Source organism: Parus major, chromosome 6, assembly GCF_001522545.3.
Source record: "Parus major isolate Abel chromosome 6, Parus_major1.1, whole genome shotgun sequence".
Classification (NCBI taxonomy): Eukaryota; Metazoa; Chordata; class Aves; order Passeriformes; family Paridae; genus Parus; species Parus major.
The window spans coordinates 11323781-11339681 of NC_031775.1; the positions used below are offsets into that span (position 1 = coordinate 11323781).

The following is a 15901-nucleotide window of genomic DNA, read 5'->3' on the forward strand; positions in this document are numbered from 1 at the left end:
CAGAAAATAAAAAGGCAGTTACCCTCAATTTTTGCCTACAAAAGTCAGCTGCAGAAACGAAGTATTTCCCTTGTGCCCCAAGAACTACCATGACAGACACTCCCCTCCTGCAGAACTGCTTGGGCAAAAAAAATTATTCTAGTTACAGCTGTCTATATAGATCTATATAGCTGTCTATACTGCTCCAGGAGAGATAAAAATGAGATTACCTGAAATTACCTTATTCACCGCATTTAAATTATTCTAAACATTCCACATTTCAAAAGTAAAAAAAAACAACAGAGTGATATCACTAAGACTATATGCAAGCATCTACCACTCTATTCTCCAAGTACACATCCCATACAAGCTAATTGCCTGATGGTATTTGCAAAGAAAACAAAAATTGTTCTCAAGTTTTAGGTACAACTACATTGTTAAAGCAACACTGTTGCTTTCATCAGCAGTCTCTCAGCATTTCATCCTCCCTTTTCTGCCTCAGCTCAGTTGTTACAGGTACAGCCCTTCATACAGCTGCTGACTGAGCAGGACAGGGAGTGCATGCAGGCAGAAAATCACCAGACAAAATTGTTTTTTAAGGTTGTCCATTTCTAATCCTCATTTTGGTTAGTGCAAACAGTTGTACAGCATAACAGAGGTGGTAAGAACAGTCCATTAAAAGCTATCAGTGCTACCAAATGGAACAGTGAAAACACCATAAGGTTTGTTGTACCTTACATTCCACTGTGCCTTCAGAACAAATCTACAAATGTCATGCTATGAGGAGCTCATTGTGACTTCTGTTTAAAAGGAAGTATGTTTTGTTCTAATTTAGAAGAGCAACTAATATCAACTGGCCTGTACTGAACACTCTTTTTCAGTTGTAGCAGATTTAACTGCAGTCTCATCTCTAAGGAGTGTTAGTGAGACAAAAAGAGGCTTTGTGAGAAAAAAAAATCCTAACACATGCTACAGACTAAATCTATACCTCAGTCTGTTAAAAAACCCTGTACTTTTGAAATATCCTAAGAAAATGCAATACCTTTTAAACCACCAGGCATTATGCTACAAATATCTCATATTAAAAATTTGCTACAATACTACTATGCATAAGCACCTTTTTGAACACAATTTCAGAGCAGTGAACATGCCTTCCAATAATTTTTTACAAGACTAGACACATACTAAATCACAGTATTAATTATAAATGATCATAACATGATAAATATTTATTTGCCTGCATCTTGCTCAAAGACCTTTCCAGAAGAGCCCAGAGAGGGATTTCCAGAAGAAACCTTACCCTCAGTGACACAGCTGCAGAAACAACACTGGAACCTCCTTCCACCTTCAATGAATTGCATAAAAGGGCACATGTAAGCTTTGCACCTATTACATCGGACAGGACCAGATTCTCCATGGTCTACCAAGTAAGGAAGGGTCTGTGGAAGCAAGAGAAAAAAACATGAAAAGAAAGGTCACATGATGATGAGAAAGTTTTAAACTCTGCATTGTGTGGTCATTTCTATCTTCCTGTACACGGCATAGGATTTAGCATTTGGCAGCTGTGGGAGGGAGTGCAGGGGATGTGGGAAGCCTGAACAAATATTTAAGTGCTTCTCAATTCAAACTCTAGCACAGCAGTATTTTAAGGACTAGTTATTAATGGGCTATCCCACCTAGCCAGTAGCTTGCTCGAAGAACACAAGCACATTGCATCACCAGATGTACCCCAAATGAACACAAAAGACTGAAAGTGACTCTTCACCTCTTATCTCTTCCCCTCATAAAAAGCAAGCTTTTTGACAAAAGCAAAGCCAGTCATTGCATTCCATATATTCAAGAATATAGAGTATCTACCTTAAAAAATTCCATCTGGTAAGACTTATTTTTGAACTCCATTCAGAAATACATTATAACCACAAGCTCTTACTGTCTTGACCCCACTGTACAGCAAGTCCTCGAAACTGTTATATAGTGACACAATTTTTGAACTATTACTTATAATGTTCTTTTCACACACAAACCACAACAAGATGCTTGGCACCTTCTGCAGTTTCTCAATATCAGAACAAGCTGGAAGCACACTAAAATGATCGAGACAGAACTCATGCAAGTTATAAGCTGCATTCATCCATAGTACAAAGCACCTTTTGTAACTAAGAACTTAGCTCAAAAATCTAACTATTTGTTTTTAAATTTTCTGCCAGTAAAGGTCTTAATTCTCTCAGTTACCCTAGCTCTACGATCATGTTTAAGAGACAACATTCACTGAACAGAAGATGAGCAAATACTTCAGTCACTTTCCTTTTCATGCTACAGATGTGCTATGTTTTTTCATTTAAATCCTCTAATCATTTAATGGCAGTACAATGGTTTTGCAGCCATTTCTCATTTCCTATAATCCAGGCTGACTTCTTCAAAGGAAACAAATTTTCAAGTTTTCTGATTGGCAGGCAATGTTGGTATTGTACTTCAAGACAATTTACACAGCTTTCTTTTCCTCAGCCTCTTCCTCTGTAACCTGTAAACAAACTGCAAGGGTGCTAGGAACAGGCAGCACTATAAGTAACTTGTCATTAGCCACTTACTCCCAGAAGTGAGATACAGAAGAGAGAGATATTTCTTTCCAAAGCCTCAAGCCTGGTTTTCTGAACAGTGCATAACATCGGGCAAAGGTCCTGGATTTGGCAACCAGGCTGGATTATGGCTAAATTTTTATATAGCCTAAATTTATCTGAATGCTTTAGTTGCATAAGATATTATTTTCATGAAACATTTATCCTTTCATTGCTTGTATGTAAGGCTTTAGCTCTATTTACAGTCTTGTTGCTCTGAACAGCTGAGTCTTCATCTGTTGGAAAGGCCCCTCCACAGTTCACCCTTGCCATGAAGAAGTTCCAAACACTAGAAGCTGACTGGTCTCTAGGGCAACTTTCCAATCCTAGGTGTTTTTTTTTCTAGACACCACAAGTGTTTGTTCAAACCATAAACACACCAGGAGACCAAACAACTCTTATTTGTAAAGTTTCTCTGAAAATGTGTAACTCCACACGCCTCCAAGTTTCTCAAGTAAGACCATATTCTCTTATTGTGTTCCTTTTAAACTTCAGCCACAGATTGGTTTTATCATGGAACAGTTTTTAAAATTCTAACCATAGTTTAGGAACCCTAATGAAATGCAACAGGATAAAAACACCCTTAAAAGACCAGAGGAAACTGCTTTCCTCAGCAGGTGCTACACTGACGTTTAACAGGGCACAGAACCCTGCAGACCTATGTATTCAAATTTAACAAGCCTGTTTGTCTTCATGCCAATGCTCCAAGCAGGCTAACACTACACAGTAGCCAGAGTATTTAGACTACTTAAAAAAACATCAAACTGTTCAAGTCTCTGAGCTTTCATGTTCTCAGCAACCAGACACAAGTGGGTAAAAGGCTCAACAACCACACATGACACCTAGAAGGAAGTAAGTGCTGCAGAGAGAAAGGGCAGAAATGCAAGTGCAGCTCAGCAGTGCTAAGTACTCAGTGTTGTGCTGTCATCCCACACAGTGCTGTGCATGTACATGCATATTAGACAGCTAAACCATTGATGTTTCATACACTCTCATCCAATTGCACAATCTGGCATTCTAGAAAAGACTTAACACCTGTGATTAGCAGCCATTTAAAAACTTTAGACGCAGAAAGAATCTGAGATCAGCTGGAAGTGTATGCCTTTGTGACCATCCCAGTATTTTGGTCATTTAGTCACAGTGCTTGAAAGCTACTGCAAAAAAGCTGAAATTATCATAGCAGTCAAAATACTAAATGTTTTGAACACAACATTATTTTGCTTTACAGATATCTATTGCACACCTGTTGGAGAATTGATGTTTACCTGGTCTTCATTACCTAAAAATGCCTTTTAAACATATCTGTTAAATGCTGACACCTGAGAGCATTCTCCTGCCAAGTGTGCACACAGCACATGTAACTCTATGCACAGTTCTCACCTCCTCCGGTGGCAGAGTGGCCAGCGGCTTTATGACAGCAGCCAGGGGAACTTGGGATTGTTTGGCCATGTCAGAAGTGCAGGGAATATTGTAAGATGTGCATCTGATGTAGCGAGGGCTTGCATTACCTGGGGAACAAACAAAAAAGACCCACAAATTTCAGCACAAATTGAGTTTATATTCAAGAACAGAAACAGTTTCTTAAGTTGTGTCATTAAGCCACAAACACTAAGAGCATACCTAAATATACAGTTTTAATCTATGGAAAATTTGAATGCCAAATAAAATACATCTTCATGATTAACTACATGTAATAAAAGACCTTAAAACAAATGAACTTGACTCCCTGCCAACCTAAACCCATAAAAAGGCATTTCTGTTTCATGTATTCACAGACTAAAACATAATGTAGAGAGAAAACTTTACTCAAACATTTCTACTGTTTTGTTTTGTAATTTTGGCTGAAGAGTAAAATACTTGATTCTAGAATCAGATTCTGAAGTTTCTTCTGGAACTTTAAAACTCAAAAAAAGTGTCAGCAATTAAAAGGAGGAAGTATCTTTTCTCTACAGAGCCCTCAGACCAATTTACATCCCTCTTAATTTTAAAAAATACAGTTGCCAGTCCAATTCCAATGATGCTGCTAGTAGATTTCAGTTTTTAAATGTTTTTTTATAAAGCTCTACAGAAGAGGCTTCATTTGCTGCTTTCTGATATCTTCACTAATGCTGATCCCTAGGTATCTGCCTTGGAAAACATTTTTTACCTGCAAACTGGTTACTAGCTACCAAAGAATCAGGAGAATCTAAACTGAGATGAAATCAACACAGAACCTAAAACCAAACTTCTGTTGGTAAAACATGTTTCCTTTAAAGACACAGTGCTGTCACTGACTCTTTGGGACTTGTGCTTTGTTTGTTTCTTTAGGAAAAGAAAAATAGTTTACCTTGATCCTTGACCAAGAAATTTGTAGTAACAAGAGGTGGGACCTGCCCTCTCACTCCAGTGACAAATGGTTCTGACCCACGGTTATTTCTGTCATCTTCAATCACTTGAATCTGTGATAGAAAATACCATGTTATTATGTGGAGGCTTGGTTTCAAAGTACTGTAAAATAAAAAGTCTCTAAGGCAGTGAAAAGGGGACCTGAGGCAAACATTACTATCTCTACAAATAGGAAGAGCAAGTAAATTTTGTCAAGCAGTCACCTCTCAGTTTGATTTCAAATAGTACTTAATGACTAACAATAAATTACAAGCTGCAAATAGTATTTTTCCCTAAGTATTCTTAGTAGTACCACATTTTGTGTTTTAAAATCTGATCTGAACTCCTAAAAGGCAAACTCAGATCAAAAAAGGAATTTTTGGCAGTATTCCCCTGTACAGTTCTAGTAAAATAAGAATTAGAAGCTTCTGTAAGCTTCAAGCTGAAGTCCTATAGGTAACCTGGCTTTTTCTTTCTGTTATGGTCCCACTGTTTTCATAGTATGCCTTTATTTCTAACCACTGTAACTCTGGCCTAAAGACAGATGGCTTGCAAGCTCAGGTGGAAGTCTTCATTACTTTGTGGTGCTCAGGGGTTTGTGATCTGAATTCTGGGAATGTGGAAAGTGAAATTTTAATAACTTGTCAATGAATCAAATTCTTTACAACTGCTAATTTGCTTAAGATAATGGAAATGTATTAGTTTTACTTAACTAAAACATTCACTGACCTTTGTAGTTATACACAGTTCAAACTACATTCCCATAGTGATGACTGAATGAAAGAATTAAAGCTAGCAATCATTCTTCTCTTATTTTGCCATCAAACACACCTGTCTTTGCCTAGAGTAAATTCTGAAATGCAGAAGTTTGTATGGCAGAACTTCCACCTTCTCACTGTAGACTGCAAGCTGACACGAGAGAGCCTCCCATAGCTTCAGTGGCTACTCTAGAATAAATCTAGTTCTGTTTCAAGAGTCTACAGGGTGACTGACATTGGTGATCTCACCACTGGTGCCTGTTAAATGATGAACTTTGACTACAAGAGGAAGAAGTGACACAGGGTAACAAAAACCCAGAAGTTTTTTTTTTTCTTTCAATCCAAAAGGTAGCTGCTTTTTTCTTTCTTTAGATAAGATTCTCCAACATAAACATTAAATTTTCAAATTCAAAATTTAATGGTTATGCATGAGCACAGATAATGAGAGAATGTTTATAGCTCCCCATGCCTCATACTGGAATATTTGTATCATGAATTAACATTAAAAAACTCCAGTTCATCTGCAATTTTAGAACTTCAGAGCACTGGCCCAGTACTGGTATATCAACATGAACAGTAATCAGATTCTGATCAAAACATGGTGGAAAACATGGCTACAACAGGTCATGCTGTGTGCATGCTGACATGAGACACATGTTGTATGAGCAATTATACTACTGGCTTACACTGAAAATGCCAGCTGGAATCTGATGAAGGCAATATCCTAAAGATCACACAAAGTGAAGGGGAGACATTCTTCATGATCTGTTTCTGAAACACTGCTTTCTATTGCCTCACCATTCATCACAGAAGATTTTAACAACCTCATGTGGTGTAATGTTACTCATTTTGATAAGGCAAGCAGAAGACAGCAAGGAAATGGTAAAAGATTAATGATGGAGGGTTAGCAAGGTGAAGTTCAGGTTTCAGGCATGCACAGATGGTCACCAACACAGAGACTACAATTGACATATATACAGCACTTACTGGACTAGGAATTGCATCTGGGTCTATTCTGTGCCTGGGTTTCTGCTGGGGTGGCAGCTCATTAAGTTGCTTTTTTTAAAAAATGAGAGTGCCACCAAAAAAGAAAAAAAGAAGAAAAAAAAAAAAGAAAAAAAGAAAAGAGAATAATAAACCAAAAAGTAACAGTGTTACTTCTCTCTACCCAAATCTGTAGCTCTGGAATTAGATACATTTAAATTCTGGTTCATGCAACAGGACACATCAGTTCTGCAGCACACACTGACCCCAAAACCAGTCTTGCCAGGATATTGGGCTTGGCTTTGAACACCTTGCTAATGGAGGTAGTGGCTCACCTGCTCATTTTGGTTAGAAACTAAAGATTTATGCTTTAAGAACATGCTAACATGAAGGCAACTGACACAAGCCATTTGAGACTTCATTTAGTGGAAGAGAAGAGAGGCAGACAAGCAATTAAAGACTTATATACTATGAAAAAAGATACAGTAGTAAACTTTACATAAACCTGAAATCTAAAGAGGTAATATTTTTTAAATAGAAGTACCTTCTGAATAATGTCAATTCCAATCTAACTCAAGACCACATTATTTTCATAGTTCTGAAGTAGAGAAACAGCATCAAGAACAGTGAAAGGAACAGCACAGTAGACTAGTGGCAATAATATCACCAGGCTTAATATTACTCATCGTTGCTAATCATTACATGTAACTGCTTATCATGTCTCTGAACCTCCACTCTGAAAGACAGTCCCAGAAGCTGTCCATATTTGACTGATGTAGCATCGTGACTCCATGACCCAAAAAACCACAAACCAGCTTTTCAACAGATTATAGGAAAAGCACTACAATCACCTCCTACTAACCATACTTTAAACATAGATCACACAGCTCACAGACTGTCACCTCAAAACCTGAAATTAGTTCACCTTGGAAAGTTATTATGCAAGAATCCAGAAATGGAGAAACAAGTTTAATCAAAGTGCTCAAGGATTCTCAAAAGATAACACAGTACAGAAAAAGACCTGAGGAATTAGAGCAGTGATTTCAATATGCAGTGCCTTTCTTTAGTCACCAAGAAAAATATTGCCTCTGGGCTTATTCATCACAAAAACATGAAGCTGGATAGAAGACAGAAATATAACCAAGAAAACAGACTGATGTTCCTTGGAGTGAGAAACCTGTTTTCAGCTTCCATCTTTGTCAGTTGTTTTATTCAAAGACATTATGGAAGAGTTGAAACTGCTAAGAACAAGTAAGCTTACAGGGCTAGGAATGGAATCTGGATCCAAGCGTTTTGGTGGAGGAGGAGGTCCAGGTGGACTTCCATAATTTGGTGCTCCTGGATAGGCTCCTCCATAGTTTGGCTGGGGACCCCTCATCTGTCCAAAGGAACCTTAACAAGAAAAGAACATAAAGATTCCAACAGTAGCTTAATACTAGGCATTTCTTCATTTGGCACTTGCCACATTTCCTGCCATTATATAAAAAAAGCCCAACAAACTCTCAAGAAAAATAAAGTCATATGCTTTTCGATTAACTACAGTTAAACCTATTTATCATAGTGTTTCAGCTTAGACTGGTACATCTCTATCAACAATCCAATAAACTGATAGATACAGTCCTCAAAACTAGACTTAAGGAAACAGAGGTTTTCAGTCTGACCTCTGTTAGCTCTACCTCAGCCCAAAGCAGCACACTGCTTTAAGTAGTTTTAGAGTTTGCAATTGTTGATTACAATGCACATTAAGGTCATGCACTATGAACATTTACCTGCAGAACTGTCTAATGGAAAGTGCACACAGAACAGCCAAGCAAGCTGGTTTCCCCAATTCTTCAAATTAAAGAGATGCAAGGAGCTCCCTTGGGCAGTTTTGGCTTGTTTGAAATTACAGTAATAGGCTAATGTGTGATTTTTTCTTTTGTTTTGTAACTGCCTGAAGCTATTTCATTATTATTTTAGACAATTCCAGTCACTTACAGACTAATAGTATGATTTAACCCATTAATATTTTTACAGTTCACAGGAATTTGAACAGATATTTTTAATTAATTTACCTGTCCAGCTGTGCAAAGCTGCATGGGGGATGGGATTCTCAGTCCTAACATTCACACATGATTACTTTATCCCAGCTATCTGTAAGTGTTATTGATTAAAAACCAGCCAAAATTGGTGTTAATTCAGAAAGCTTAACTGGTCTTACTTTCAAGTACATTTGAATGAAGGATGTGCAAGCTTCTACAAGGGAGAAAAATACATTTATGCAAATGAAAGGAGAAAACATAACTCCTTTTTCAATGTTTAACAACTCCTTTCATACATATTGCATATGCACAGTGGCCACAAATTTAAAAAATATAAAAGAAGGCCTTTACTTCCAATGTCTATTTTTGGACAGGTGAGGCTGCAGACATCAAATTAGAGTCCATAATAAAATGCCAATCACAAATTCTGGTAGTATTATGGCACTAATTGCTAAACACATTTTTGGCCAAGTAAGCTAAAATTTCTTTACTTATATTAATCTGATTAAAACCTGTATTATAAAATATCTTAGAATGACATATGATATTATCTCAGATATGAGCACAGAGAAACAAGAGGGAAGTCTTAATGTGCAGCCAGGAGCCCACAAGTGACAACACAAAATCCAGTTCTCAGTTTGCAGCATACCAAAAATATTTAACTTAAAATTCCTGTATTAAGAATACTCACCATTCTGCTGCATTTGGTATCCTGGCTGAGGAGGATGAGTGGGAGGAGGTGGTCCATGAAGACCACTCATGGGAGGCCCAGGGTGCAGCCCTGCCATACTTGATGGAGGTGGTGGTGAGGATACATGATTAGGCTGGGATGATGGTGGTGGTCCAGCAACTGTCTGCCCAGGCAGTGGTGGGCCTGGCATGGCAGGTGGCCTTGGAGCACCCGTGGTAGGAGGGTAAGAGGAAGGTCCAACCCCTGCAGAAGGAGGAGGTGGGGTAAAACCAGGAACTTGAGTAGGTAGGCGCTGACTTGATATTGTCTGACCAGGAAACAGAGGCTGTGCCGAAGGAAGACCCTGAGCCACACTGGTAGGAGGGGGTCCTTGGCTCGCACTGTAAGGTGTGTAGAGACCAGATCCTGTTGCACTAAAGCTTCCTGAGACTGGGGGAACCAATGTTGGGGGACCCAGTAAAAAAAAAAAGATACAACATAATTTTCTTCTATCCTCAAGACAATTAAGATGTAAGAAAAACCCATTCGTTCCAGATCAATCAAGTAAATCTATCACTCTCTCAAATTCAGATGAACTTACCAGTACTAGCAGAGACAAATATTAAGTGACCATTCTCCTAGATTGATCAGAGCTGAAATTCCTTCAGGGGATCTGAAACTTGATAGTTCTTTCACTGCCTTCTCTCTCAAAGTCTGAGCTGCTTATTTTACATAATCAAAATACATTTCAGGATTCAGGGCCAGAAAAAAAAGGGCAAAGCCAGGAATATGTAAAACATGAACCACCACAAATCTATCCACAGATTTCTTGAACTAAGTTTCTGTCTTAAACTCCACACCCAGTTGGAGCTTGTAGATCAAGAATGGTTTTGAGCTTTGTGGTTTTAATAGCATGAAACTAGCACCATCTGTATGTAGCCCTATACTATTTCTCAGAATAATTTTTGGCAAACATGCTGCCAAAATGCCAAGGAAATCTGTATCCCCTACCTGCTCCTAATTTTTCTATAAAATCTGTCTTACTCTTGTTAAAAACTATTTTAGCAAAACAATTTTTAAATAATCAGATCAGCTTACACATCACAAAAACAAAATTCTAGTCTTGAATTTAACGTCTAGTCTTTCACTTTAAAAAGTCCTCTGATCTATAGAAATTAGACTTTAGACCTGACACCATAGAACAAAGCATCTAAATTCAGTTTATACTGTTAATTCTGTTTCTTCTGTTTAAGCAAGTGTCTTCTTGACTTTCAGCAGAACCCTACACACAGTCATTCAGAGTATTTTCAGCCCTTTGTGATTTACATTTACAAGACCCTACTTCCTTTCTTTCTCTTTTTTTTTTTTTTTTTTTGACTGGGCTTCTGCACAACAGTGGCAAGAAATGTAGACTCTCCAACAGATGACTTAGGGGTAGACTCTTCTGTGTTTCACAAGATTCACCTAGTCAAGGACCAATGATGTTACTCTCCTTCGTTATTCATGCCCAGCAGTGCCAGCACTATCCCCTACAATACTCTCAGTTCTGTTTTCCCCAATTATGACCTTATTAGTTTAGAAAACTACTGTTTACTATGGCAGTTGACAACATCCAGAGAATTCCCACAACCATATGGTAATGAATCACTGAAAAGAAAAACTCTTATGAAATTACTAGCAAAAATGAAAATCAGTAGCATACATCTGTAGCCAAGAAACCTTACCATAGCCCAGTCCAGCTGGGGGAGGAGCAGAGGCTGCAGTACTGCCAATTGTCATCCCTGCCATGTGATTCCTGAGCTGCTGCACGCTGGCTGGGGGGGGCCCATATTGCTGGAACGTAGATATCTGGCTGACAGGCGTGGGTGCTGAGCCTGGCAGAAATGGCTGAGAAGCAGGTGGCCTGAGAGGGAAGATGACAAACTGAACTGATTCCTCATTATAGAAGAAGTTACAATTCTCTGTGCCTTTTAAAATTGTTCTAGCACATAAACACTATCTGGGTCTCAGACATTTACATGAAACACTGTAGCTAGTTTTGCAAAATAATGCCTTTCACCAAACAAAAAAAAAAAATCTATTACCTCTTAAAATACAAATTCTATATTTTTGTTAATTCCATTTTAGTTATTGCAGCAAATCAGAAATGCTGCACAGTGTCTATAGGGTGAGCAACAATAAGGCCTGCACAGCTATATAAGAATCTTCTGCCACTCAAAACATTAGAATTCTCCAGGACTATTGCCACTTTCACCACAGAGGTAATGGCAGTATCTTTCTGGAAAAGATGTTGAAGAACCATAAATGACAGTAACTCAGGGATCCATAAGGGACAGAAGAGGGCCCAGAATCAATACTAAGAAATTATTCAGTAAAGACTGCCACATGCTCCAGAGATCATTTCACACTGCCAAGGAACAAATACTACAGTTGTGTGGATGCGACTAAATTTTTGGGGGGAAAATGAACACCACAAAGAATGTGTTAGGATGAGAAGAGGTTTTCATCAGTCACTGACATCTGCTCACATGCTTTCACAAGTTTTTCATGTCCAGATATACTCACTGTCTAACAAATACTCCTGTGGCAAAACGTTGCTCCAAAACAATAACAAAGCAATGAAAAAAATAAATATCCACCAAAAATCCCTGAAGTACTTAGTTTGATTTAAATCTAAAAAGCCTAGACCTAGCACAAGTCTACCAAGGTGAGATTTTGTTACAATTCACTCTTCTTGTATGCACCTCTGCATTGGAGCTGCTGAGGCTGGAATTCCATTCTGCACATCTCCATGTTCAAACTGACTGTATGCCAAGTGGCCAGAAGGATGAGATGCTCCAGAGGCTGGAGGGGGAGCTCCAGATGTTGGCGGGGCTCTTAATGAACCTATAAACATAAGGGAAAAAAAATAAAATATCACAAATTATAAAAACAAGGGCTTGAACCAACTACCATGAAAAATTCATGTGCAGAATTGTTATAACAATACTCCATGAGCAACAAATAATTTATGCACAAATATTTTTAGCAAGTGTCACTAGTTACCATCTCCACACAGATCAAGCAGAAAATATGTTCTGTGGAAGGTCTTCAAAAGACAACTTATTCTTTTATGAAGAAAAGCAAATTATCTTGTTAGTATGGTACTGAATCCTTTCCCCTCAAAGTCCAATTATTTTTATCTAAACCAAGAGCATTCAGTGGAATCTAATGTTTATTACAGGTCACTTTTCCCTACCTCAAAGGTAAGCAGGCTATGCAAGCAGATTCCATTTTCAAAAACTACATGACTTACTGCACTTATATATAACATAATGGGGGCCACCACAGACTGTTCCTTCCAGCCTCTCAAGCTTAGAGGCTAACACAAATACTCCCCATCTTTCAGACTGAGCTGGTTCGGTCACAGCCCAAATATATTTGCCTCATAAACCAGTCCTTCCACAGACCACAAAATGTTGGATACAATACCAATAGATCAACTGCAGTTTTTACTTCCAAAAAAGAGAATATAAACTTCTCTTTTAATAATACTATATTAACAGTGCTGGTAATTAGAACAACTGTATGACCATGCCTGTTAACCACAAGGGAACCTATTTCATGTATGGGGTATCATTAAGTACAGATGACTAAAACTGCCCCATGAGACCAGGCCCACACATACAAACTGTTGTGTTACTCTGACAGTGACTGGCATGGCAAGTTTCAAAGGGATCCTGAAACCTTCTTGTGAGGAATCATTACAAAATAGGAAATAAGGGGAGCCATTTCTCAATTCTACAGTATGATTTATACCCTAAAGCATGAGGTTTCAACTCACATATTACATCCGCTACATCCAATTCTTAGCAAACCTGGGGATGTAAAGTCAAGGAAGGAATTAACTAGACCTTGTATGAATAACTGATGATTTCTTGCGTTTCCTTCTTTATTACTAAACTTCTCCTGTTCTTCATTTTGAAACAGGATTTAATTACTCCTAGAGACATTTATTATTTTTATATACTTTCATCTCATTAATCTTGTCTTTTCTAAATTACTGTCACAGCACCTTCATCTTACTGCTCCTCTGGCTAAGCATTTCCTGATCTCTTACTATTTGTATGTTATTTCTTTTTAATTTCTTTTGTGATACCACACATCTATTTTCAAATGTCTTTCCCTTGAAAGTACATGTAAACTGTTTGGCCTTCTTATAATTTGTCTTTGAAGGCATATTTAATCAAATTTCTGGAGGGACCCTACCTAGTTTTTTTATTAAGTTAAATTCCTTCACCCCCAAATTTAACAGGCATACCATTTGATAAATATGTGCTTACTTCAGAAAAAGCTTTGTAAGTAATTTTTTTGTAGATCTCATCACAAATATACTTCAGTCATCTCTACTACAGACTGCTCAAACAGTCACTGAAAAAGAAATTACTAGAACAGGCATAGGTATCTAGTGGTTTATTACCCTAAGATTCATTATTCAACATCTTTGCAATATTCTTACTCATACAGATCTCACAATGGAGGTAGCTTACAGCAAAATGGAAAATGCCTATGATTTTCCTCAAAGCTCTGAGCCTATACGGTTGTCTTCTGACACCCTAATCTTCTAAACAAATCAACACCTCCAGAAATAGCTCTTCCAAAATACCACTAGTTCAAAAAAAGGAAAAGTACAATATGGTTTCTTGCAGTATTTATAATTCTTACATTTTGATTGCTAGTTGTGAAAAGATATTTCCTTCTTCAAGTCACAGAAGATAAAAGATATTTCCTTCTTCAAGTCACTTTTGGAAAAATAATTATTCCTAAGACATACTTGGATTCTAAGCATAGCTAAGAAAGTTAAAAACTTGTTTTTTCCCTTAAACAAAAGCACAAGCTACACAAATCTCATGAGTTTCAGTAACAATCTCCTGGTGGTTTGCAGAGATTTTCCATTTCTTTGCAATGCTATCACCTCACCTTCCCTCTCAAGAGCGAGACCAAGTTGTTTTAAACTAAGGATTGTACCTGACAGAATTTGAATAGGCCATTCAGGTTTTGAAATCAGACTTCAGAACACATTAGTCACAAGTCAAGTTTTATCTATGAATCTGCATGCATAAGGGATTTCTATTAGGGTTATTTCTTCATATCCTATTTATGCTTCTGGAATGCAGCCTACAAATAGATTGGGAAATGTCCCACCCACCTCTGCCTGAACAATCAGGTACCCAACCTTTGAGATAAGTATCCATATTAAATGGGAACTTGGCACAGAAGTGACACAGCATGCACACTCCCAAAGAAAGGACACAATTTACCTATGAAATTAGGTGCAAGAGAAGAAGTGTCAGAGTTGAGAGATACAGGAGAGCCCTTCGAAGGAAACCCCAAGGAAGGAAAGTAACCTGGAAAGACAGAATACACCAATAAATCAAGCCTGAGAGAAAGCACTGAGAGACAGCCTTTCCAATGCTGAGAACAGTCTGCAGTGCAGAAAATACCTCATACACAAAATTCGTGTCATTTCCCACCTTGTTGCTCAAGCTATACTCCCTCTCTTATGCCATGCACAACATATTACAAATGTAGTCTTTACACTAATTCAAGTGTTAACATTTTCATAAAGCAGGCCTATGTAAAATGATCTACAGCCTAGTTGTTACTGGTATTCAGATAATTGCATTTGCACTTTCAACTGCATGACCTCATCTGAAGGAAACCAATGGACTGACTAAAGGACTGGGGGAAAATTGTCCTGTTCTTTCAATATTCTCATAGCAAGAAGCAGCTATTTTCAGCTAGCACCACAGCACTCCACTTCTGGTCCTCAAAAGGACTATCATCACTGCTATGGCACTCCCATGATTCCAGTTAGTTAGTGTCAGGGTTTGTCACATAAATCAGATGCAAAACACTCCATGACTAAGGATGGCACTGGCTCCCAACATTTCTCCACTCAGCCTCCAAGCAATTTTACTGTTATTTTAAAAATAAATCCCTAAGACAACTACTTTGAAATTACAGAAAAACATTGGCAGTTTTCCCTATATTCCTCAGTGTTTCCTAAATTCCTGCCTCTGAAATTAATTCTCTTTCCTCTATATTATGCACCTACAATAGGTCTTGCCACAAAGACTAGCAGTAAACAATGTGTCGGAGGTGGTGGTAGAAAGGACAACTTGTCACTGTTTTTACTATCACCTGTCTGCTGTCCCTGATAACGTGTTGTTTGTTTGACTCCCTCTTTCTACAGGGATTTCACACTCAGCAGCCACTGACAGGTCAACCTCTGGCTGTTGTGTAAGGCTCTGAATTTTACATTTCTTTCTTCTAAACATAGGAATCCTAAACAGCAGGTCCAAAATGCACAGCTTGACAACTGAGATTTCCTTAATACAGTCTGCTAAGTCCAGGAATGATGGTCTCAAAAAAAAAAAGGTGGAAAAAAAATCCCACAAAAGGACAGCCTTTGCCTGATAATAAAGTACACGAGACACTACTTGAGTAGTGAAACACAGTTATGTTGTT

The 15901-nt window shown here is 38.0% G+C and overlaps 1 protein-coding gene across 3 annotated transcripts in view; it reads right to left on the reverse strand.

The window, feature by feature from the left end:
- The window catches only part of SEC24C (SEC24 homolog C, COPII coat complex component), a 38189-nt gene that overhangs the window by 12629 nt on the left and 9659 nt on the right, over positions 1-15901 (reverse strand). Inside the window, exons 3-11 of one of the 3 annotated variants that reach the window (XM_015633519.2) lie at positions 14692-14778; positions 12136-12277; positions 11116-11294; positions 9413-9655; positions 7962-8092; positions 6704-6772; positions 4921-5032; positions 3975-4102; positions 1280-1418 (exon numbers count right to left, since the gene is read on the reverse strand). In XM_015633519.2, coding sequence (XP_015489005.1) covers positions 1280-1418; positions 3975-4102; positions 4921-5032; positions 6704-6772; positions 7962-8092; positions 9413-9655; positions 11116-11294; positions 12136-12277; positions 14692-14778 — 1230 coding nt within the window. The remainder of the gene's footprint in view (positions 1-1279; positions 1419-3974; positions 4103-4920; positions 5033-6703; positions 6773-7961; positions 8093-9412; positions 9656-11115; positions 11295-12135; positions 12278-14691; positions 14779-15901) is intronic. The other 2 variants (XM_015633522.2, XM_015633520.2) reach the window with 2 other exon arrangements.